Source organism: Spinacia oleracea, chromosome 3 (genome assembly GCF_020520425.1).
Source record: "Spinacia oleracea cultivar Varoflay chromosome 3, BTI_SOV_V1, whole genome shotgun sequence".
Lineage (NCBI taxonomy): Eukaryota > Viridiplantae > Streptophyta > Magnoliopsida > Caryophyllales > Amaranthaceae > Spinacia > Spinacia oleracea.
In genome coordinates, this window is record NC_079489.1 from 8,252,194 (window position 1) to 8,277,221 (window position 25,028).

General features: G+C 36.0%; 2 protein-coding genes across 7 annotated transcripts; both read right to left on the reverse strand.

Moving 5' to 3' along the window:
- Nucleotides 1-3,548: 3,548 nt before the first annotated feature.
- LOC110797160 (probable disease resistance protein RF45) lies at nt 3,549-14,032 on the reverse strand. Of its 4 annotated transcripts, none has more exons than XR_008929840.1 (6): nt 13,566-14,032; nt 9,827-11,492; nt 5,346-6,570; nt 5,024-5,178; nt 3,946-4,818; nt 3,549-3,815 (listed from the first exon to the last, which is right to left on the reverse strand). XR_008929840.1 is itself a non-coding variant. In XM_056838553.1 (5 exons), exons 2-5 carry the CDS (start codon nt 11,464-11,466, stop codon nt 4,452-4,454), a joined length of 3,387 nt encoding a protein of 1,128 aa, XP_056694531.1. In that variant the 5' UTR covers nt 11,467-11,492; nt 13,566-14,032; the 3' UTR covers nt 3,549-4,451. The 4 variants fall into 4 exon arrangements, 1 of the variants encoding a protein (XP_056694531.1); XR_008929842.1 differs by having other exon boundaries at nt 3,923-4,818; XR_008929841.1 differs by lacking the exon at nt 13,566-14,032 and adding an exon at nt 12,166-12,314.
- Nucleotides 14,033-17,311: 3,279 nt separating this feature from the next.
- Nucleotides 17,312-24,343, reverse strand: LOC130469353 (disease resistance protein RPP8). Of its 3 annotated transcripts, none has more exons than XM_056838554.1 (6): nt 24,159-24,343; nt 22,535-22,701; nt 19,689-21,363; nt 18,275-19,496; nt 17,997-18,136; nt 17,312-17,866 (listed from the first exon to the last, which is right to left on the reverse strand). In XM_056838554.1, exons 3-6 carry the CDS (start codon nt 21,323-21,325, stop codon nt 17,482-17,484), a joined length of 3,384 nt encoding a protein of 1,127 aa, XP_056694532.1. In that variant the 5' UTR covers nt 21,326-21,363; nt 22,535-22,701; nt 24,159-24,343; the 3' UTR covers nt 17,312-17,481. The 3 variants fall into 3 exon arrangements, with proteins under 3 accessions (XP_056694532.1, XP_056694534.1, XP_056694533.1); XM_056838556.1 differs by having other exon boundaries at nt 22,535-22,783; XM_056838555.1 differs by lacking the exon at nt 24,159-24,343 and adding an exon at nt 23,256-23,415.
- Between the last annotated feature and the right edge of the window lie 685 nt (nt 24,344-25,028).

Sequence of the window (25,028 nt, forward strand, 5' to 3'; positions counted from 1 at the left end):
GCAAAGTTGAGAGAATAACTAAGTAATGAGAGAATAAAACTAAGTGTTCAACTAAAAAATACGGTACCACTAAAAATATATGGGGCTAGTATTTATAGTTTGCCCAAAATAAAGCCCAAAACAGGAATAAAAAAACGCGAAAAAGCATCGGAGGTTGGCGTTGCCCGATCGGGCCAAAATCTGCCCGATCGGGCGGTTGTGAAATGCCCAGAATGACGCCCAGTGTGACCGCCCGATCCGGACCGGGCGAAGCCCGTCCGATCGGGCGCGTGTTGAAGACTTCAGATTTCTTTTTCTTCGCCCGGTCTTCTCATTTCGCCCTCCGCTCAAAGGGCGATTTGCAAAAAGCATCATCCTTCGCCCATATCACCGAGTCTAACTTCCGATGCTCACCGTAAGCATCTAAGGCTCCCGAAAGTCGACGATAGTCGTCCCGAACTCCCTCGGGATCGTGTAATGGCCTAAATCACCATGAAACGAGCCTAAAAAGGCCAATTTCTCACCAAGCAATCCTGAAACTCAAGGCACACTTAATAACAATATTAGTACTAAAAACAGCTCCTTAGAGCTCATTTGATGCATAAAAGTACTAAGGGACGGGGGTAAAACTCTATATAAAACACACATATCACAAATAGATTGAGTTGATTCATTCAATTCGATTAAAAAGATTGCACATGAATTAGGTAAATTGATTCAATCATTAGTTGTGTTATGAGGTAAATGAACGCATACGATGAGCCACACGATTATAACTACAAAAAATTTACCGTTACAATAGTCGATGGAATTCGGACGATGAATAAACACGATGTAAGTTGACTTTTCTGAATGACCGAGATGGGATAGTCGAATACAAAGCGTCAACCACTTGTTGTTTCTAATGCAAAATGAAAGGCAGAGAGCCTAAGTTGTATGGGATCAGACACAAGATTATTTCTGCAAAGCGCTTGTAGCATCTACAGAAATATTCAACGCTCGACTTGGGAATTTGGTGCTGGCAGTGGTTTAAACCCCTCTCCTAGAATTGCGATTATGTTAGATAATGATGAATTTCAAACTATATCCGTACTTTAAATTAACTAAAGGTGAATAAGGTAACTCAAAGATTGAAAAAGAAGTTAAATAAATTTCAATAAAAAGAATTTTAATGCGCTTAATTCTTTGAACCATCTTTTCAACCATTTAATTCTCTAAAATATCAACATTTACTTTTCAGTAGTACTATTGTATTATTGACTTTTAACAATAATATCACCTTTTCTTTTCGGCATACCAATAATATTATTGCACTGTATCTTGTAATATACATTTTATTGTACTATTGCGAAGTCACAAAAAAAAGGAACTTTTGGTTTTACTAACTTAAAAATACACCACTTTTGTAATTATTACCTTATGATTTTTTTTTTTAATTTACCACCTTAAAGTATGTTTTTGTTTGGAATCACTACACTTTACAATATTTTTATTTTAAAATTAACATATCTCTTTCATTTCTTAATAGTTTAAAGTGATTCAAAGTTCATTATTTCTTCTTTGTATAGGGATTTCATTGCGAAAGACATTTCAAAATAATTCGTTTGATAATTCAAAAATATTTTAAAATTTTACAAATATTATATAATTCGTTTTAACTTCTACAAAATTTTAAAAGCAAGATCTCTAAGGTATTCCTTACCCATAAATGAGAAGAATGAATTTTAAATCACTTTAAATGATTAAGAAACGAAAAAGATATCTTAATTTTAAAATGAGAAAACTATCAGGTGGTTATAAACAAAAACATAAATTAAGGTAGTAAATTAAAATAAAATTTTTATAAGGTAATAAATGCAAAAGCGATGTATTTTTAAGGTAGTAAATACCAAAACATCCTAAAAAAACCCCAACATTATCAATAATCTGTATTTTTTTAGCTATGTGTTTCACAATTAGATTTAATTTTTCTATAGTTACAGAAATATAGAGAATTGTAAATAATTTTCGTGTAAACTATTTCATGTAATTTATCTATTCGTAAATGTTTTTAGGTAATTTATTTATCCTTAAATGATTTCATGAATCTATTATATATTTTGTTTTGTACGTCCTAAATAGTTTCATTTAATTCGTTTTATGTCATCTACTTTTAGATTTTGTGAAATCTTGAAACATTATGCAATTTTCACAAATTTTACAATTTTATTACTATTGGTAGGGGTAATATTTTAAATCAATATATTATTAAAAACCCTACTTTTCAAACATTTTTAGTTGCGTCAATATAAATAATCGAGAAGTATTATATTTTTAAATATATTGATTTGAATATTAAAGACCATAAGATAGACTTTAGAAGTTAGTTGAACATTTAACAAGAGTTCTATTACAAGGGTTTACGTTTTCAAAGGAATTAGGTTAGTTGATTCAACCATTAATGTGTTTCGTATGTAATGAACGCATACGACGAGCCACACGAGTATGACTATAAATATTATATCGTTGTAATAGTCGGCGGGATTCAGACGATGAATAAATATTGCGACTGGAATGATCGTTGATTTTTCTAAATGCCAAACATGGGATAGTCGAATAAAAACGCCGACCAAATGATTCGTGCAGGTGGTTTTAAGCTATTTCTCTAAATTTCTCTTTACGCATCTAGATGTGCATTTTCACCACTACTATATATTGTATTATATGCTTTAATAATAATATCACTTTTTCTTTTCGGTTTACAAATGATATTACTGCATTTATCTACTATAATTTTGATTGTACTATTATCAATAAAAAAAGAACTTAACATTCTCTATAAATCCTATTTTTAGCTATATGTTTCAGGATTAGATTCACTTTTTCCATAGTTAAACGGACATAGAAAATTGTAAATTATTTTCGTGTAAACGATTTCATGTAATTTATCTATTCGTAAATGTTTTTAGGTAATTTATTTATCCGTAAATGATTTTATGTGTCAATTATTTTGTTATGTACGTCTCAAATACATGTAATTTGTTTTCTGCCATCTATATATTATTAAAAAAAAAAATATCGAAATTTCAAACATTTTTAGTTGCGTCAGTAGATTATCAAGAAGTAATATATGTTTAAAAATAGTGATATGAATATTAAAGAGCGTAAAATATAATTAAGTTGGTTGAACATTTAACAAGAGTTTCTATCATAATAAGGGTTTAAGCACAAACTTAAAACTACTACATTAATATCAAATAGACATTTAGGATGACAAATACCGTGGCTCGTATACATTAATAAATGTTTGAACAATACAAAACATTCTATCACCTGATTGAAATCCTAAGGAAAATGTAATTTCGTCAAATTTAATTTCACACTTAAGTTGTTTTTAGTGAATTGATGATGCGATATGATTATATGAATAGTTTGTTACTAATTTACTCAACCAATCTTGGAATATGCTACCTCTGTTTCTAAAAGTTCTTTATACCTTGAAATATGTGTTCAAAGTATGAAAATTTTGACCGTAAATTCTCATTATTATATACATCAAAACGTTATCATGTAAGATCTTGTTAGATTGGTTTCGATATATATTTTCAGAATATAACTTTTTATAATTTTTTCACATACGGAATTGGATATATAAGTGGTTAAATATTACATTGGAGTCCGTGCAAATAGTAAGCGTAAAGAACATTAAGGGATCCTCTACTGATGCCGAGTCACCTAACATTATCACATAACTGAATGTATATGTTACACTTGGAGAGAGATCTTCGGTGCTGAATTTTCCAACCACATGAAGCTCTGAAGATTTAAGTTTCACCACTTCAATTAATGCACCATATCTGCAGCAAAAGAACAATAAGAGACTTTCATTTAGAAATACTGAAATAATAAGGGATAATTCTGTTTTAGGTCCTCAAAAAGTATATAATTCGAATAGGAAGAACACCATTTCCTTTCTTTATAAAATACCTGTCTTCAGTTTCAGTCCATTCCCAGTTATGCATGTTAGTGTTCCACACTGGTAAACCGTCATGATCAACTTCTCTCCACTCAATGTGAAATGTACAGAGTCAATATGTTTTCTGTAGAAGGCTTTCGCAATAGAAGGCAGCCTTCAGATTCTTTTCTGTAGTGACAATCATCTTCATGTTCTGCAGATATTTGTTCAGTTTTGACACCCCTCTTACAAACCAATCGCTCCTCGGCTCCTCCAGTACATCTTACACCCCGTACAATTAGTAGGTTTTGAGATAGAACTCTGCTACAACTCTTTTAATCTTCAAGGAGATTGAACAGACAAGTATATAGATGCCTAAGTTGCACAAACATCCCAGGGAATTTTTACAGGTATGTCAGAGTCAACGTTCCTGTAATCTAAAGTCCATAACATCCTCAAATACCCAATTGAACTGAAAAGCTTCCTTATAATTGGCACGAAAGAGATGGTTTGTTGTTCCGGTCCACCACCAGAAGCTTCATAGTTTGGGCTCAATAATGACACCTTGGATGAGTAATCCAGGCTCTTCGAAACGCAAGCTGAAGTTTATTTTTCCACCTCTACTTATTCGAGGTGTGTCGTAATCACAAATTGGTAGTCTTATCCATTTACCTCTTGGCATACCATCCATGTTAAGATCCTTCCGCTGCAAGCGCCGGTAAGGGTAGGTAATCCTAGATGATGCACTATAGAAACGGGCGGTTTTTGCTGATTCTGGTAACATGATCACACACACAACATGGTATGTAACTTGCGGAGATAGATTGTTTACAAGGAATTCCCCAGACACCGCAAATTCATCACAATGATAATTTATTTTGATCATCTTCATTAATGCACCATCACTGCAGAAAAAAACGCAAATGATACTCTTATGAGATTAAGCTATATGTCAAACCACTATTAAAACATAAATGGAAGAAAAATTGTACGAAGTATTTGCTTTTTCATATGAAACAAAGAGAAGCTTAGCAACACGTCAAATGATGTACACATAACACATTTATGCAGTAGCTCCTAATTCTGTGTTTTTTGATTCCTTGTGCATACCTTTCTTTCACGTCCATCCATTCCCAGCAACCCTCGTCATAATAAAGCTCGAATTCATCACTTACCGGTCGTCTACTGAAGCCCGGGTCGAGGAATGTGGCATACAACATGAAGCAATTATGATAGACCTCATTTTGCTTCAAGACCCAGTATTTCTGCATTCGAACAATGTCACAAAGCAAATCATACGTATATGTAGAAAACAACCTATATAGACGAACCCAGTAAAAAAAGTGTAGATAAAGGAAATACAAGGAAAACAGAGTTTTGAAGCCTCCGGCCTCCCTAGGCTAGATTATTGACAAATAGACTGAGAACTTGCCTGCTTTTTTTCGTTCAAGAAAACCCCAGCTCTGAGCTGCTCATGGAGCTTACTGATGGAGGAAAAGTCAACAGGAGAGTCACATTGTTCAATGATGGCGTAAAAGTTATGAGGCAGCCTCAGCAATTTTCTTGACCATCCACATTCTGTTGCTTCTTTGACAAATGCTTTAGGAACCCCAATAAATTCAAGTACCTGAAGGGTTCTTACAAATTCTAAGCCTTGAGGTAAGTGTTGTAACTTTCTGCAGCCTGAAATTTGTACCTTTTTAAGACTCTGCATTGCCCCCTCCTCAATCACCCACTTGCTCAGCTCATGTAGGTTCTCAAGGTGAAACTCCTCAAGCATAGGAAACGAGCCGATCTTGCATTTGAATGTTGTCCCTGTGTAGGCATTTGATAGTCTAAGGAGCTTTAGGTGGGTCAATGCCCCAATAGCCTCCATGGGATCCTCATAGTCCACAACGCTGTCCTCCAATTCTAATATGACAAGGTTTGATGGTAATATAAGAGAGAAGTTTTTCACCTTTACTTGCCCAATCAATACCAGCTTACTAAGGTGTTGGTTATGAGCAAACATTGGATTCACATGCCCTAAAACTATTTCCTCTCCCCAGTGACACTGAAATGAACGAAGCTGATGTGATATAAGGTTAGGGCAACTGAAAGTAGCCTCCAGATCCTTTTGTGTTGACACAACTACCTTCAACCTCTTCACAGTTATGCTTAGATTCACTATCTCCCTAGAAAACCAATCACCCCCATTTGATCTTATACCCCTCAATATCCGCAGGTTCTTCAAACCACTGAAATGTAACCCTTTTCGAGTATTCCACGCATATTCCAATGGCAAAAAAATATGCCTAAGCTGTACCAGCTTCCACAGGACATTGGGAATTTTTACATGAACATCATTATCTAAGTCAATGTTCCTGTAGTCTAAGGTCAAGAGGTTTCTTAGATTTTCAATTGAACTGGGGAGTTTTCTAATATTTGAGGCACGAATACCAAGGTACCTCAAATGAATTAAGTGCCCAATTTCTTTAGGCAAGGCACCATCACCAGTCTTAATACCCCAAAGATTTAATAGTCTAAGCAACTGAAAGCTGTTATGTACAATCCTAAAATCCACTACCTCCTTGGAGACATTGGTCGTCTGTAATAAGCTAGATTTTGTCAGCAATATAAGTGATCTCAGATTTGAATCTTGTGTGGGAAACAAGATGCTGTCAAAGTTAAAGGAAAACAGAGTTTGTAATTGAATTTTGATGACCAGTGAAGAAATATAGAAAAATCTATTACATTATACTAAAACAGATACCAAGAGTGAAACATGTCACTCCCTGGTGCAAAATTTCCAGCAAAAAAAAATCAGGAAAATTTCTACTTTACTTATTTTTTTAGTTATTGTTTATGTGTGGAAAATAACATTTGTTTATAGATTATGAAAATAGTATATGCCACATAATACTCCCTCCGTACTTATTTAAGGGATACACTTGCCTTTTCCAGCCGTATTTATTTAAGAGATACACTTGCCATTTTTAATAACTTATCAACCCCACCATCTACTTAAATAATACATCTAATTTACCCTATGACCCACCATCCTATTAAACAAATAATTTCATAACCCCACCCCCACCTCCCCCCTACCAAAATGACATGGTCCCCACTTGTTTACTTATTAAAATATCTACCCAACCCCACTTACTTTATTATTTTATTTTATTCAATTCTTCTTCTTAATACCCGTGTCTGGCCAAGTGTATCTCTTAAATAAATACGGAGGGAGTAATAATTTGCTAAAAATGATTTTTGGTAATATTTTTGTCAAATCGTTATATTAGTAATGGAAGATATATTTAATCAATATTCAGTCAAATTAGCATATTAGTATATCGAATATTTTGATCAAATTAGCATATCAAGCAGATAAAAATGTAATACGTGGTTGGACGGAGATTGCATACGGATTACATCGTATTATATGATTAAATAAGTATGTTCAAGATTTATTAAATATGCACAAACTTTATGGAGAGAAATATTTTAGTCACATTATAGTCAAATAATTTTTTGAATATATGTGCATGCACGTGACCTAATCTAGTAAAATGTAAAACTGAGTACTTCATTTGCATTTCTATCACTACACTAATATGAGTATGTATTTGGATTGATTTGTTTTCCTTTAGTTTGGAGTTCAATTGATTTTTGAATGATGATTTTTGGAGTTCAATTGACTCAGATACTAACTGCTTCCTTTAATCTTTCATATTTGGATTCATCCTACTTAATTCTTTCAACAACAGAACCCTAGTGTTAAAGCAATAGCTACAACACAAGCAGTAGGTAATAATTTTTTGTCTCAACTTTAGACCTATAAACAGACAAAGGGGTTTGTTTTAAGGTTGTAAAGTGATGCATTAATATTGAATTTTCCCTATTAAAGTTTTGGTTTACATTCGTTTGTTGAAGCAAGTTTTATTGCACTCACGAACCATACAGCTAGGCAATCGAGCTTCTGCCTGTATCCTCCCGACAAAACTAGTAAAAGACTTTTGATCTCATTGCCTATGGATGGAGGTTCCGTTGACTGAACCACATCATTAAGTCATTCCCATGTGGCCTTGATTTTTTTCTTTTCTCAATTTGCATTCTCTTCCTTGTTTTATTGATCAAAATCAAACTATTGTAAACTTAATAATAATAGCGGTATATGTACAAGATCAAAAGAGTAACTAGAATTTTGTTAAATTCGGGAGGGAAGACTGAAAATGGGCTTGTACCCATAATGAGGTAAAGGTAAGGGTTAAGGTAAAGGAAAGTTCCATCAAAAAACCATTAGGTCATGGGTTCAGTAGTTCCTCAATGTATAAGTTTTTACATATTTATCCTCTTCTACAATGTGGGACAACAAGTCACTATATGTGATATTGTGGATCCACACTCCTCGCATGTGATTGTGATTCAAATTAGAGCACGAAAGGCATATAGTAACACAACCACTTACAAACCATAAAAAGGTTCCATCAAAACAAATTGGGTGTAGGTGGACTGGTTGCAGTAGTTCTTAAAGCTTATAATTAGTAAATGTATTTCCTCTTCCCAAAGGGTGATGATAAAGGTCGCAAGTTGCGACAATATTTAGTTGTCGCAATCCTACGTGTAGGGGCGGACCTATATGGCCCTGAAGGGACCCCCATTATTTGAAAAATAAAAAACTGTTAAATTGATATTGAGGTAATTAATTGCACTTGAATATTGAATACAATATATATAGAATTAACTTATAAAGTAGACAATGAAATTTACTTGTAACTTAGTGCTTGCTTGATTACTATGTTTCATAGGATACCTAGGTTCGAATTCTAGTAAGAGGACACTAAACATTTTTTTTTTCTTTCAATTTTTGCCTTTTACTTGTCCTTTTATTGATCCTCTAAATTCTTCATGTTTTTTTTCACCCTTTGTTGGTCGATTTTTCTTCATCATTTTTCTTTATTCATTTATTATTTTTTTATTTTTATATGATTCATGATTTTGCTTTTTACAAAAATACAAAATATTAGTAATGTTACTTTTTTCTTCAAAATGATTTTGTAATTGGCATGGGATATATAAGTAATTTATTTTATACTCTATTTTTATAGACTTATAGTTGCATGTTTTTTTGAACTCTTAAGAGGCCTAATTATATAATAGCGTAATGCCCGATACATTGAAAATGATATTCCTATTTTTTTGTTAGTGTCGTTTTGTGCAATTTGTTCATCGACAATTGTAACAAAAAATCTCCTTCAAAGTATGAAAACTTGTCGTTTTTTTCCCATTTTATTTGAAATCCCACCAAGTTAACCCTGTAATTTGGATAAGGTGTTGAGGTTTATTGTTATGAAACCCAAAAATTAAAGTTCCTAAATCTTCCACATATTTTATTATAGCGTTTATGATATTTTAACTACTTACTTTTCAACTTTAACTCCCTAAAATGAGCAAATACAAGAAATTATAAATTATTTTGGACCCCCATTTGTAAATTTCTGGATCCGCTTCTGCCTACGTGTCGGATTCTAAACAGTACATATAGGCGCCACGTAGGTCATGCATCATCAAAATATTTTTACTACCAATGCAATATTTTTACTATGAAAATATATAAATAAGGTAGGCGATACAAATAAGGAAACAAATATTTATTATATTTATAATAAATTAGAATATTAAGATTTTCCTAGCTTTTTTTTAACATGTATAATAAGTTATATAAGTTAAATATTTTAGTTTCCAATTACATTCATGACACATAAGCATGCCATGTCATCATTGTGACACGGCTTAAAGGTCGCAACTTGCGACCTTTATCATTTTCGCTTCCCAAATTGGGACAACTCCCATGCACACAACATGCGGTTCAACATACTTACTTTACGAAAGAAAAAAAAAATTAAACAATGCGATTGCTAAATCTTTCTATACCTGGACTGAAGAGCAGCCCTCCGTGGTGGAACTGCCATGGTAGAAGCAAAAGTAGTCATGGATTGATTACTTGTACAAATTTGAAGAAAACTCTGTTCTTTGGCTTTTTTGAGACAAAGATCGCGCAATAGATCGTGGAAATGAAATGCCTTTATGGCTCCATTGAAGTTGGTTCGCACAACCTGAATCATGCATCGGTGGCTCAATTCCTCTAGATACTGTAGTGCTACATCTTCTGGGGATATCTCCTCAGGCACAGTGATGAGACCTTCAGCTATCCACATTCGAGTTAGCATGCCGGCTGGAATTTGACAATCTTCTGGAAATAGACCCAGATAAAGAAAGCAATGCTTCAAATGGTTAGGAAGATCTTCATAGCTCAAAGCTAGCAAACCTTCTACACTACCATGCGCGCTTGAAGACAAACCCTTCATCAATCTTAATTTTATAGTTTCATTGATCTGCTGCCATTCTCCAATGCTTCGTCTCGTCTTCAATATCCCAGCTAGAGCCACTACAGCCAAGGGAAGTCCCCCACAATTCTTCAACATAACCATACCTAAACTCCTAAAATCTTCCATATTGCAATCAGTACGATCACCGAGTGCGACCTTACTGAACAACTCCCAACTCTCTTCCTTACTTAGAGGTTGTGGCTCGTGGACAAACAGTTGCTGCTGTATATTTTCAAAATGAACGATTTCTCGGTTACGAGTTGTAATGATAATCTTGCTTTCTCTATTAATATCTTCTGATAATGGAAGGGCAGGGAGTATTTCCTTTAGAGCCTCTCTTCTCCACACATCATCTAGAACGATCAGGTACGCCTTCTTTTTCAAGATGTCGCGGAGCTTGTCGACCAACTCTTCTGCACTCAATTTAGCATGCAATTCATAAGTCTCCCCTTGACCTCCAACCATCCTTAAGATCTCTGAGAGTACATGTCGAGTGCTCCATTCTTGAGATATAAAAACCCATGCCACGCAATTGAAGCACTCCTTTGCAAATGGATGGTTGTACAGCTTCCTTGCCAGGGTAGTTTTTCCAGAGCCACCTATTCCTACAATAGAAATAATATTTATATGGGTGTTTCCCTCGCCCATAAGTACTTCTAACAGCTTCGAAACGTCTTTCTCTATGCCAACAACATACTTACAGCTGTTGTCCTCAAAGGAGTAGCTTGGTGCCCTCCAATATTCAACGTTGTGAAGTTTTCTGAAACCTTCTTGTAACTCAGGGGCGATTCTTTTCAGCCCATAACTATCTAATTTTTTAGTCATTCGCTGCACATCACTCTGCATCACTATCATTTGCTTCCCAACTTTATAGATTTCAGGAGCATTATATAGGAGGCGGCCATATCTCTTGATCCTGTGCTTCTCAGTTGGCGCTGGGACTTTAAGGATGTAAGTATCAATCACATCCTCAACATCATAGACAAGCTTTCTTATTTGGTTTATCAAAGTGCGAACTTCTTTCTCTTCTTGCCTTGCATCAGCATCTTGGAGGTACGCCTGCATCAATTCCAGCTCTTGTTGGAGACCTTTTACTTGATCCACAACTTTGAATAATGTGTCAGCCTCTCGCTTCAGCAAAGAAACAATCCACTGGGAAGCTAATTTAACAATAGATTCTGCCATAATTGTGTTTGACCCTTATAGTTATCCTGCAGATTTTAAGAAATCAGTGAGTGTGTCATTTTTCTTCAACTTTAGTTTATGGAGTATTCGTGTATGTAAGATTCAGGGCATGGACTCCACATAAACTGGTAGTTTTCACGAGAAATTTACATGTAATTAGATACTTTCTAATTTCTATGGATAATTTAGGCCCGGATTGTTTCACTTCCATCTACTGATCTTAATTAAACTAGTCTGATCCAGTGTGATTTTAATTTATCTTTTCTGTTCAAATCTGAAAATTTAAAATTTAGATTTCAAATAAAACTTAATATTGAGGACTTGGAGATTATGGTAAAGAATAATAGAAATATAAAACTAATATTTCAGTTTATATAGGATTTGATAAGAAAACACCCACTTATCTCTATCTCTTAAAGCCATGATATTTTATAAATAAAAAAAGTACTCCCTACGTTTCTGTATAATTGCAAGTTACAATTACTACAAATTTGCTACCAACTAACCAAGCTATGGTCTATTGTCATTTGCCAAAATCAAAAGTCCGAAACTGAAATTAGCATAAAACTAAAGCAAATATGATTTTGTGAAATACAAAGAAACTTTAAGCACTTGAAAATTATAAAAAACAAATATGCAGAATCATACAATATGTAAGTGCTTGAAACAAAATATAAGATAGAGTATGAGGAGACTTACCACTCACCAGAAGATAATCTCAATTCTATGAGGAGTATGTGATATGAATAAATATATCCAGCCAAACGGATGACTCATGGGAAATTGTGGACTACATCTGTTGTAGTTTCTTTCAAATTTTATTATGTTTGGTCCTACTATCCAGTACCCACACTGTGGAATATTCAACTAGCAAGGAGGTCTGGAGGGTACTTGACCAACTTGCGGAATTGGATATTTGGATCAATTGGTCAATCTTGGGTGTTTTTTACTTTTTTTTCCCATACGGAATTACGGATATAAAATTATTTATTCATTCTCTTTTTCTTTTCCCCGAATTACAATGAATGACCGGGTCATTATCAGGTACTTAATTTCAACCACATTTATTTTTGGTTGGAGAAAGGTCGCTTTTGATTCAGTGGATGATTTCTTAGTAAATTCACAACAACATTGTGGATGCCGGGACAGATCTTCATCAATTCAATACGGTTTCTTTCCACCGTTGCTATAGAGGGTAAATTAGGCCACAAAATTTTATGGCTAACTACGGCCATAAATCATAATCACCTCTTCATGTTGTATTGGTTCACTTAATGTTGATTTTTTTCTCAACCATTATCTGAAATGATGAGTTAGGTTGGTCTTATACTCTTATAGACTAAACTAGTTTCACTTTCCTTATACTACAGGAAAATAATTCGAGTTTTGGAATGGGTTGAGTTAGTTTATTCAGCTCCACATTTCATTTCCTTATTCCAAAGGATAAATCAGGCAACTGCTATTGTATCACAGAATACATGAACCACACTAATGTATTAATGTAGTCATCAAAGTCTACCAGAGTCAAGCAAGTCAACCTCCTCTTTTAAAAAAATAATAAACATAAAAATGAAATTGGGTTGGATTTTCTGGAGGAAGGAATTCTGTCCACCCAATTTATATTTACAAAAATAAAATAACGATAACATATATCGGGAAGTGATAAATCCAAGGAAATTTTTACTTCTTCCAAGGAAATCCATATTTTTTCAAAGATGATTTCCTTGGAAGAAGTGAATTATTCCTTGGATTTATCATTTCCCCATATATCACAGGTTCGAATGCGCCATTCCTCATTTGTAATTTACATTGTCCTTGCGCCTCGTTCGCACCAAATAAAAATCAAAGCCGCGTGGAAGAGTCTAACACTCAGACTGAATTACAGGTAATCCTAAATCCTAATCAAGCTGGAAAAGTATAATGTCATTCATTTTGAAACCCTAATTACTATTAACTGGAATCAACATTAAACATGATCATTCAATTGTAATTTTTTTGAATTGGAGATTAGATGAGAAGAATGAAACAGTTTCATGCTGGAATTAACCAATCTAAAATACTATATAAAAACATAGAGATGGAATGGGGAAGAGAGTTACCGGTTACCGGAGGAGCGGAAAGGCCATCTGCAGAGGAGATAGAAGGAAAGAAGAGAGCGGAAAGAGTAGAAGCAACTCATCGCCGGACGCCGGTGAATAGAGGCGGCGGACTGAAGACTAGTGAGGGAATCCTCCACGCAACGAACAACACTTTAACACCTGCATCCCTCCTTCCTCACCTACCTACCACACTTCCATGGTTGTTGTCCTCTCCACCATCGGAAGCCAACACATCTGCACCACCACCATGCACCGACGTTGACAACCCCAATAAAAACAAAACAAAGCAGGAAGTCATTCAGCTTCCCGACTTCCGCCATTAAACGGTGAGCTGATGTTGGTGCTTGGTGGCTGCTTGGGAGGAGATGCAGAGCGATGGTGTACAGTAGACGATGGCTTGGTGTTAGAGGGAGATGATGTGAGGCAGAGGTTGTTGCTTGCAGGGACAGGGAGGCAACTGGCAAGGTGGTGAGGTGGAGTAAATAACACCAAAGTAAAGATGGTTGTGTAGATGGGCCGGGTTTCAGGATGAGACATGGGTCGTGGGCCTGAACAGTCCCGGTGCACATAGAGCCGCTTGTAAGTTGTAACGGACAGGGCCGAAATTCAAAAATGTGGCACAGACCCACGTGCCTCGCCGGTTAGGTCATGTCGTCGTGCCTAAACTAAACCTTTTTTTTTTAACGCAACAAGACGATTATATTAATTAGAAATTAAGGGTTTGTTACAAAAGCCACCTCTCGCAGAGGTAAAACATACGTTAACCAACCTAACAAACCCCCCAAAGATGCTACCAAAATATTACATATTCCCCGAATGATTAAGACCGAAAACCATAACCATCTGTATGAGCTATCCCCATTACAATAATCTACTAATTTATACAACTGAAAAGATAGTGTTCTGATATTTTCCCTTTAGCCCGCAAAAACTTGTTCAAAAGGGACTTGTTTCCAGCAGAACCTTGAATCATCTTCCATGTCCTATTATATTCATACTTATAGACAAAACCAGCAAAATATTCTGACGCCATCTTCCAATTCAACCACATCTGCGTCTTCACAAAACCTACGCCTCACTTGTTCTTAATTGTTGGCTACCTCACCATCTTCTAGCTCAACAATTTCTATGGGGTTAGAAACTGTTGAGCCACCAACAACAAAAGGTTCGAACATTTTACCCTTTCCTTTATCCTGAGCGAGCTGTTGTTTCCCACGTGCAATATCTGCTGCTTGCTTGATATCTGTAACAATTGAACCAAATACAATTTGTGCTGCTGAAGAAGTTGTTGGAACTGCAGGGGTTACTTGGGTTGCACCAGTGGTTCCTATCCCAGCTTCTCCTCTTACAAACTCTGCATAATCCAGATTAGTCAATTCAAGTTCTTTAAAATAATGCTCCTTTGCACAAGCTGGTATAATGTAGTGTAGTTTGTGACCAACAGCCATCACCAAGGCATGTGCTGCAAGATCATGAGCTACTTTGTTGCAGAAACGAGGAATGTGATTGAATGTAATGATCCAGTTCTGACTTAACATATTAGCCACTTCCTTCAGGACAGGGCTGAGTTCATGATAACTATTCTCATCCATTTTCTCCAACATTAACTTGAGTTGGACAGCATCTGTTTCCACCCTCCAATTTGTCCATGCTAAGATCCTTTGCAATGATTAAACCCTCTCTGAGCGCATACAGTTCTGCAGCTAGAGGAGAGCTGACGTTGAATTTACATGAGAAGCCTACGAACCATGAGCCATTAGGCCTTCTGAAAACTCCCCCTCCTCCTGCTTCAGTCATGGATTTCCATGCTCCGTCCACGTTGAGCTTCAAGAAATCTGGTTTTGGTGGGAGCCATTTGAAACCAAAATTTCCAGCTGCCTGATTCTGTTTCACATCTTTACCCTGCAGAATGAAATTAGTACTTTTCCAGTCCACAAAAAAGGAATTATACAATGAAAAGCAATGCTTCATTTGGAGATTGAAAATAGCGTTATTTCTAGAAGTCCAGATATGCCAAATGGCAACAGAAAAAAGGACTTTCCATCTCATAGAACATGAAAGATTAAATTTGATCCATTGTTTCCATTGAAGATTGTAAAAAGAACTGAAATTAAATTTCTCAGTATTCCAAATCCTCTGAAATATGAAAGACCATAGAATGCTTGATTGAGCACAGTCTCTGAATAAATGGATATGAGATTCTTGATCTGAGAGACATCTTGAACAAATAGAGCTAATTTGATGAATAACTCGATTTAAACCTTGGGCTACAGGAAGAATCTCGTGAGCACAATTCCAAATCAACATTCTGTATTTGTAGGGAACTTTTATCTTCCAAATAGACCTCTAGAAAGATTGACCATTATCCACTGAGCGTAAAGAGTTATTAAGTTGAATATAGTACGCAGATTTAATGGTGAACGCTCCATTTTTAGAATATTGCCATCTAATAAAGTCTTCCTCTTTATCATTTGAACTTAAAGGATAAGCAAGAATAAGATTTTTGATTTGAGTAGGGATTAAATGGATAATATCCTCCAAATACCATTTTCCTCCTTTAATAATTCTATTAACGTACCAATGTGCTTTAGAATCTGGAATTTTAACGTCTTTAAGAGTATACAAAGGACCGTCCCCAATCCAGTGATGAAACCATAAGGAGGTTGACTTCCCATTTCCTATATTAATAATTAAACCTTTTTTCAGAATCGGTCGGCCTTTAAGGATGTCCCTCCATAATGGAGATTGAGTACTATTTGGGATACAGTCCAAAAAGTTGGATTTTTTAATATATTTTTCTTTAAAAACTTGAACCCAAAGTTTGTCTGGACGAGTCAAGATAGACCAACCTAATTTTGCCATAAAAGAAAGGTTCCATTCCTTTAACCTACGTATTCCCAATCCTCCATTATCAATGGAATTAGTAACATTTTCCCAAGAGATCCTAGTCATGTACCTATTTCTATCAGTTTTATTCCAAAGAAACTTGCGACTACCTTTTTCTATTTTGTTGATTATAGAAATAGGCAAAATATTAGTCTGCATAACATAAACCGGAAAGGAATTTAACACAGATTTAACCAAGGTACATCTACCTGCCATATTTAAAAGCTTAGCCTGCCATCCTTTAACCTTGTTAGTGGATTTATCAAGAAGCTGAAGGTAATTACTAATCTTTAGTTTATTTGGTCTTATGTCAATGCCTAAGTATTTCCCAAAACAAGTTGAAATTCTGAGACCATAGGGATTAGCTATCTCATGTCTCATTGAATGATGCATCGTATTAGGGAAGATGATGGTAGATTTTTGCATACTAATCCTTAGACCTGACCTTTGTCCAAAGTCCTCTAGAGTTTTCATAATATTACACAAATTCCTTGCAGAGGGTGTGCTAAATAAAAAAACATCATCCGCATAAAAAACATGCGAAAGTTTAATATTTTTTGAAATAGAAATCGGTTTCCACAAACCTAAATGGACTTGTTCTTCTATCATAGTAGACAGCCTATCTAAGCATAACACAAAGATGTAAGAGGATAAAGGATCCCCTTGTCTAATCCCCCTAGTTGGATAGAATTTGTCACAAACCTTATTTACAAATTTCATTGTGTTTTGTCGTGTTGTTTACAAAAAACAACGCAGCTCAGCCAACGAATTTGTGTCCATACCAAGCCGTGCTCTTTTCGTGCCGGGTCTCGTGCCGGCCCAACCCACATCCAACATTACTTTTAAGTACCAGCACAGAGTAACAAGCATTAACACAAGTGACTCTTGTAGTCTTATTGATAGTAATTAGTAGCACTATGTTACATTACACAGCCCAAAAAAAACTAAATTTCAATCAGAAAGATGGACTCCTAAGAAAACACAAAAAGCTTTAGACTCAAAGGGAGACCAAGACCTAAGCCATCATTAGTCAACTGTTCAAAGCTTTAGGCTCAATAACAACGCATCGAATTTCGAACCCTGGCTCAATCCCTGACAGCCTGAAGGCTAGAGTCTGGTCAATCTTTTCCGGGGATGTCCTGAATTCACCAACAGTAACTCTTGTCCATTCATCTTTTGGCTTGTCATGCAAAATAGAATCCTCTGCATTGGATGTTCCAGGAGCGTAAACAAAATAAGATCTTGCACCGTTCAAACACCTTTCAGATGCTAAGAAAGGCAACTTTATCACAAATGCAATTTCGTAAGTGATTTCCGGGGAGAGATTTCCTGCATCGAAATCCCCCAACACGTTGAAAAACTTGTTACTGAAAGGTGGTGATTTCAGTTTGCCCACTTTTATCAGTACTCCCTCACTGCAGCACATGTGAACATGCATTAGTAGTAGTTTGCACTTAAAATGGTGATTCCTCTTGATTAAGATTCTGCAGAAACACAACAAATGACACACAATTTAACATACTCGTACAAGTTTTTAGCGTTTACCTTTCTTCTATTTCGCTCCATTCCCAGCAATTATCCAAGTAAATATCCTTAAATGGGTGACACTCGGCCAAAGAGAGGCAATTGGCGTACAACATGAAGCAATTATAGTAGGACTCATTTCGTTTCACGACCCAATATTTCTGCATAAACAACATCACCGGTCAAACTGAGTAAATAAGCCCAGAAAATTGGACAAATAGTTTTTTTTTTCTTTTTTTTGAAATTCAAAACTTAACATCTACACTAGGAATGATAGTAGAAAGGGTCGATGAACTTGCCTGTGTTTTATTATTCAAGAAAACTCCAGCAGTGAGCTGCTCGTAGAGCTTGCTGATGGAGGAAAAGTCAACAGAAGTGTCAGATTGTTCAATGATAGCTTCAAAGTTATGAGGCAGCCTAAGACTTTGTCTTGACCACCCAGCTTCTTCTGCTTTTTGGACAAATTCCTGGGGCACTCCAAAACACTCGAGTTGCTGAAGGGTAGAAACAAACGGCAAGCCAAGGGGAAACATGTGTAGCATTCCACACTTAATGATCACTAACTTCTTAAGACAAGGCAGTGCGCCTGTCTGTACTTCCCACATGTTCAATTTTGGGAGACTCGCCAAGTAGAGCTCTTCAAGTACAGGAAACGAGTCATCTTTGCAGGTAAACGTAGTCCCCAGGAAGGAATTTGTCAATTTCAGAAGCTTCAGATGGGCCAATGCTCCAGCGGCCATCATGGGATCTTCATTTTCTAGAGTGCTATCCTTCAACTCTAAAACTACAAGGTTAGGTGGCAATATGAAAGACAACCTGTTCACCTGTAATTTTCCAACCAATACCAGTTTATGTAGGTGTTGGTTGTGAGGGAAGATTGGATTTGCTAGCTGCAAGCCTACTCCATTACTCCACTCACAGTGAAATGTATGGAGTCGGCCAACTGTCAGGCTTGGGCAATTGAAGACAGCCTTCAGATCCTTTTCTGTAGTTACAATCACCTTCAACTTCTTCAGATTTGTGCTCAGTTTTGGCACTTCTCTTGCAAACCAATCGCCCCCTCCAACACATCTTACACCCCACAAAATTTGTAGGTTTGACATAGAACTCAACTGCAACTCTTTTAACCTCCATGGAGATTGAACAGGCAAGTATAGATGCCTCAGTTGCACAAACTTCCCAAATATATTGGGAATTCTTATAGGTATGTTGCTATCAGAGTCAATGTTCCTATAGTCTAAAGTCAATAACTTCCTCAAATTCCCAATAGAATTGGGAAGTTCTATTATATTTGAGGCGCGAAGACCAAGGTATCTTAAGTGAATAAAGCTTCCAATTTCTGTGGGTAAGGTACCAGATACAGCCTTAATGCCCCATAGATTCAACAATCTCAGCAACTTGAAATTCTGGTGAACGATCCTTAAATCTAACGTCTTGGAAACATAGGTATTGTGTAAGCTGCTAGATTTTGTCAACAACACAAGTGACCTCAAATTTGAAACTTGTGTGGGGAAAGTGATGCTGGAGAAGGTGGGAAAATAAATATAAAGAATGTCATTAACTTTGAAGATAAATCAAGATAAGGAAGCCATTAAGCCTTTTATCAGGGTGTTACTAACACCTGTATCTCTGTAATACTTCCAACTTTGACATAAATCAAGATAAAGGGAGTGTAAATGCAAGTAAGATGTGTCTATTAATCTCCTTATTTACCTGGAATGAAGAGCAGCTCTGCGTGGTTGGATATTTAACATGGACGCTTCACTGGTAGCTTGATCACTGGTACCAGTATAAACGTGAAGAAAACTCTTTTCCTTGGCTTTTTTGAGACAAAGATCACGCAACAGATCATGCAAGTGAAATGCCTTTATGGCCCCCTTAAAGTTGGTTTTCACTACCTGAATCATGAACCGGTGGCTCAACTCTTCTAAACACTGCACTGCTACATCTTCTTCGGACATCTCTTGATTAGGTGCAACAACAAGACCTTCAGCTATCCACATCCGAGTCAGCATCCCAGCTGATATTTGACAGTCTTCTGGAAATACACCAAGATAAAGAAAGCAAGGCTTCAAATCATAAGGTAGATCCTCATAGCTCAAAGCTAGCAAATCTTGTACAGATGAGCTTATGTCCGTGTATGTACCCTCCATCACCCGTGAACGTACAGTGTCACTCACCAGCTGCCACTCTCCTATGCTTTCTCTTGTGTTCAAAATCCCAGCTAATGCTACTATAGCCAAAGGAAGTCCACCACATTTCTTCAACATTTCTTTGCCAAGTCTCTCAAAACTTTCTATTTTGCAATTTCTACGATGACTAAGAGCGAGCTTACTGAGCAAGTCCCAACCCTCCTCCTCACTTAGAGGACGTGGTTTGTGGACATACACATGTTGCTGAAGGTTTTGCGACAGAATGATTTTCCGATTGCGAGTTGTGATGATAATCTTGCTTCCGTGATTGGTAGGTCCCCACGGAAGGGCAGGAAGTATTTGTTCTAGAGCCTCTTTCCTCCATACATCATCCAAGATAACCAAGTATAGCTTCTCTTTTAAGATGTTGTAGAGCTTATCCATTAGCTCTTCCACATTCAATTTGGCATGGAGCTCAGACGTCTCCTTCGGGCCACCCACCTTCCTTAAAATCTCGGACAGAACATGACGGGTGTCCCATTCTTGAGATATGGATACCCATGCCATACAGTTCATGAAGCACTTTTTGATACATGGATGATTGTAAAGCTTCCTGGCCACAGTAGTTTTCCCGCATCCACCCATCCCCATAATGGAGAGAAGTTTTATCTGGGTATTCCTCTCACCTGTAAGTACTTCCAACAACAGCTTTTGCATGTCCTTCTCCAAACCAACAACATACTCAAAGTTATCATCATAATAGTAGCTTCGCCGCTGGGGCCTCCTATGACGGGGTAGCCTAAAATCTTCTACCGCAGGGATTCTTCTAAACCCATCATTGTTTAAGTTTTCAATTATTTGCTTGACTTTATCTCGTGTCTGATGTATTTGCTTCCCGACTTCATACATCTTTGGTGCACTATGCATGAAGCAGGCAAGTCTCAAGATACAGCTCTCATAGCTCTCTTCAGACCTGGCTTGTACATTAAGGACGTAAATGTCAATCACATCCTCAGCATCATAGGCAAGCTTCGTAATTTGTCGTATGTTATTGTCATCTTCATGTTTTGCATCAGCATCTTGGAGGTATTGCTGCATCAGTTCAAGCTCTTGCTGAAGGCCACGTACTTGATCTGCCACATCGAATAATGTGTTTGCCTCTTGAATTAATAAAGAGCCAATCCACTGGACAGCTGATGCAACAATTGATTCTGTCATAATAGTGTGTTTTGGTGTTTAACTTCTTAGTAGTATTCCTGTTGATTTCAAAGAACTGGATCAGTCACATTGATATAGTATTATAGTCAACTCTCGCAAGTTACTCGTACGAGTATATTACAAGGTATTTATTAAAGCTTATTTACTGCTTAAGATTCCAATTTTACAACTACGTATATCATTTTTTAATAGTATATACTATGAAGTACCTAGTTGAAGAGGACTTATAGAGTTATAGATGCTCCATGGAAAAATTTGTGTAACAGAACAAGTTACTGGTAAGTACCGAGTATTAGTGGTCGTTTGGTTGATAGGAAGTAAAAAATTCCTAGGAAGAAGTTTTTCCCATGTATAAACATTTCCTAGAAAGTAGGACATGTTGCATGGTTGAACGTGAAGAGTAATTTTCCATGGGAAGTAGATCTTCCTAGGAAGTGTGACTTCTTAGGAAGATCCACAATCTCCCACTTCCTACAAAGTTATACTTCCCATGATTTTGCATGCCAACCAAACATCTCATTTTCTGAAGTTACTACAAGGCCAAGAACAACTAGCATCAGACTTTCCATGACATGACCTAGCATCAAATTGAAACAACAAGAAAATGTCCACTATGAAGTGAGAATTCACTGAAATTATACAATAACGAGCTTTTAATCACACAAAAATAGGAAAAAAAAAGAAAAGAAAAAAAAGAGATAGTTGTGAGATATGAAAGAATTGATAGACATGGAAATCCAAGTAAAACCAGTCAAGAGTATATAATAATATGAATACAGCATAGAAAAAAGAAATGAGACTAATATTTTAGGGACGTCTTAAGCACAAAAACCAGTATTTACTCCTTCTAAGGATCCACCTTCTTATATTTCCTCTATTAGATAAGATCCAAATATTAATTTGTTCTTTTTGGTGAATTGTCTGATAACAGTATACAGTACGGTAGAATTATGTTTGTTAAGAGTTCTCACCTAGACTCCTTTCTGTTTTGCATGAACTTAAATTATCTCAGGAAGATAAGGGAATGTTCGCTCTAAGAACAAGCAAATGGTGAGACTCAAACTAACAGAGTTTGATATTTGCAACAATTTGTAAAGACAATTATACCAGTTATTCACTTTTAATCTATGAATTGAAGATCACGACACTAATGTTAATCACTGGCATACTAATTAACATTAGAAGCACATATTGTCTGTTTAACTGCACCTGAAATTGCATTCTTTGTTTTCCCAGCTCCCAAACAGAGCTCACTTCAAGGGTACGACTCCTACTCAGCGAAAGAAGCATAGATCATCGGCATGTTTGTCATTACATACTGTGCTCCACTGCTCCTGAAGGCCGACATCAGGAAGGCGAGAACGGACAGACACCTCCTGCAGTGATGAGTGATGATCCCCAGTTAACATGAGCACACACAAATAATCTCCCAAATCCACCAGTTAAACTTTGTTTTGTCTGTTTCAGCAAAACTACTTTAGTATTCAATCACGCATGTCTTTTGACTTTTGGTTTCATTTCATCCAAATTGGAATCAGTCATTTCCTTAAAAGGCTAAAGGTTTAAGTTTGCATACGAATTTGAATATGTTCCATGATTGGTGATTTGTGTGGTTTAAATCAGCAGAAGTATGCTAAAAATAGCTGGTAATAAGAAAAGAGCATTATAGATATAGGAAAGTAAATTGAACTGATTAATACTTCTACTTATGTCAGAATTTGTAAATTTTCAAGAAACTCAACCAACCAAACAAGGCTTAAATTGAAGCTAGGATCAGGGGGAAAAAATCATAGTACCAAAATACAAAAAAATTAGGAGCACATGAAAATCACAAATCACAAAAACATACGGAGTACATGATCATACAACATATGTCGTACTCCGTACAAGTTACTGATCAAAATATAAGATGCGTAAAACGGATATGTACCAGTTATCACTCACTAGAAGAGGCTGAACACTGTTGAATATTTAGATGAGATGAATAGATATCTAGCTTAATGGAAAACTCATGGGAAATATAGTCTACATTAGTGGAAATTTCTTTCAAAATTGCATTGTTTTTTCACCTAGTGGCCCTAGACCCCTAGTCACTTAACAGGGACGAAGGAGGAGCTCTTGACTAATCTCATGGGAATACCTAGTCAGTGGAAGTTTCTTGGATTTATGGAAAAATTATATGGCCAGTAGCCAGCCACCACATTAGTCAAACTCTGAGGTCCTACAGCCGTACAAGGTTGATGAATTTGATTTATCAGATTGCTACATCATAGTCAACCCAAAATTATATAGCACTACAGTTTCTTAAAGCATTTCCACATTAGTACACATGATACAGACATTATCTTACCCCTTAATTCCTTGGCCGGCTTACTCCGGAAAAGATACAACTTTACTCAAAGACTCTTTACAATAGTTATACTTCCCTATATTCTCAATCTCCCCATTACTTGATTTTATTTGAGAATGGGTGTTTCCGGTTTCTAGTAGCATAGGATAAACCAGGCATTTCATAAGTGTGTAATTCATTGTCACTCATGGATTCACACTATTAAAGAGTGAGTTAAAAGGGGAAATTTGCAGACACAGTAGCACTAAACCTAATGCATAAGTAACTTAAAATTCGAATCCATAATTACTATTTTTTGGTATAACATTCATATACAAAATTGGAATTCAAGAAAATCAGGTAACAAATTTATACTGATTCAATTGTTAAAGGTTTGAATTAGAGATTTGAGGGGGAAATGACACAGTTTGATGCTGCTGGAATCAACCAATATGAATTTCTAAATTGATTCATAGAGAAAGAATGAGTGAAAAAGATAGTTACCGGTTACCGGAGGAGCGGAAAGGCCATCGGTGGTGAAGGAAGAGTGAAAGCAGAAAGCGGACGGAGAAGGGGCCATCCATTGTCGGTGTACGGTGGTGGACGACTGGACGGTTGAAGACTGTGATGAGTTTTAAGTGTTAGCTAGAGAAAGCGGAGGTGGAGGGTTAATCGTGGTTAAAACAGGGATGAGAAAAAAGTGCAAAAGATCTTGCGCGCACAAGGTGTACAACAAATTTATTGTACACTAAAATAAATTTTACTCATTCTTTTGTAACTTTAACCTAATCTTGCTTAACTTTTATATTAATAAAAAAAAGTTGATAGATAAATATTTTAAAGGGTTAAATGAATAATTTTATACATTATTAGTGATTTTGAAGAAATAAGTTTTATTAAAATGAAAATAAAATTCACTAAAAAAATAGATAACTTTTACATATATAAGCTTAACTTTTAAGTATTTTGAGTTTTACTTTTAATTCGGTGTACAATATTTATTGTACAACCCTTGTAAATAAGAATTTGTGAAAAAAGTGTACCTAAATTTTTGTTTCGGTTTTGGGTAATAAAATTGAGAACCTATTGCAACAGATTTCGATTCTCACCTTTTTTGAATCGGGTACCCTGTTGGAATGTTGAATATCTTGTATACACCAATTCTAACATGAATTATCCAGAAATAAGGGATCGAGCCATATAAAAATGTTTTATATTCCCAAAATATAAAACAATTGAAGCTAATTTTAAAAAATCTTTGAGGTATTTGATGTATAAACAATCAGTCTGCCATAGATAGGGAGGATTCGAGGAGAGAGAATAGTGAGGGCGGAAGTAACAATGAGAGAAAAGAGAGATGAGAAAAGTGTAGTG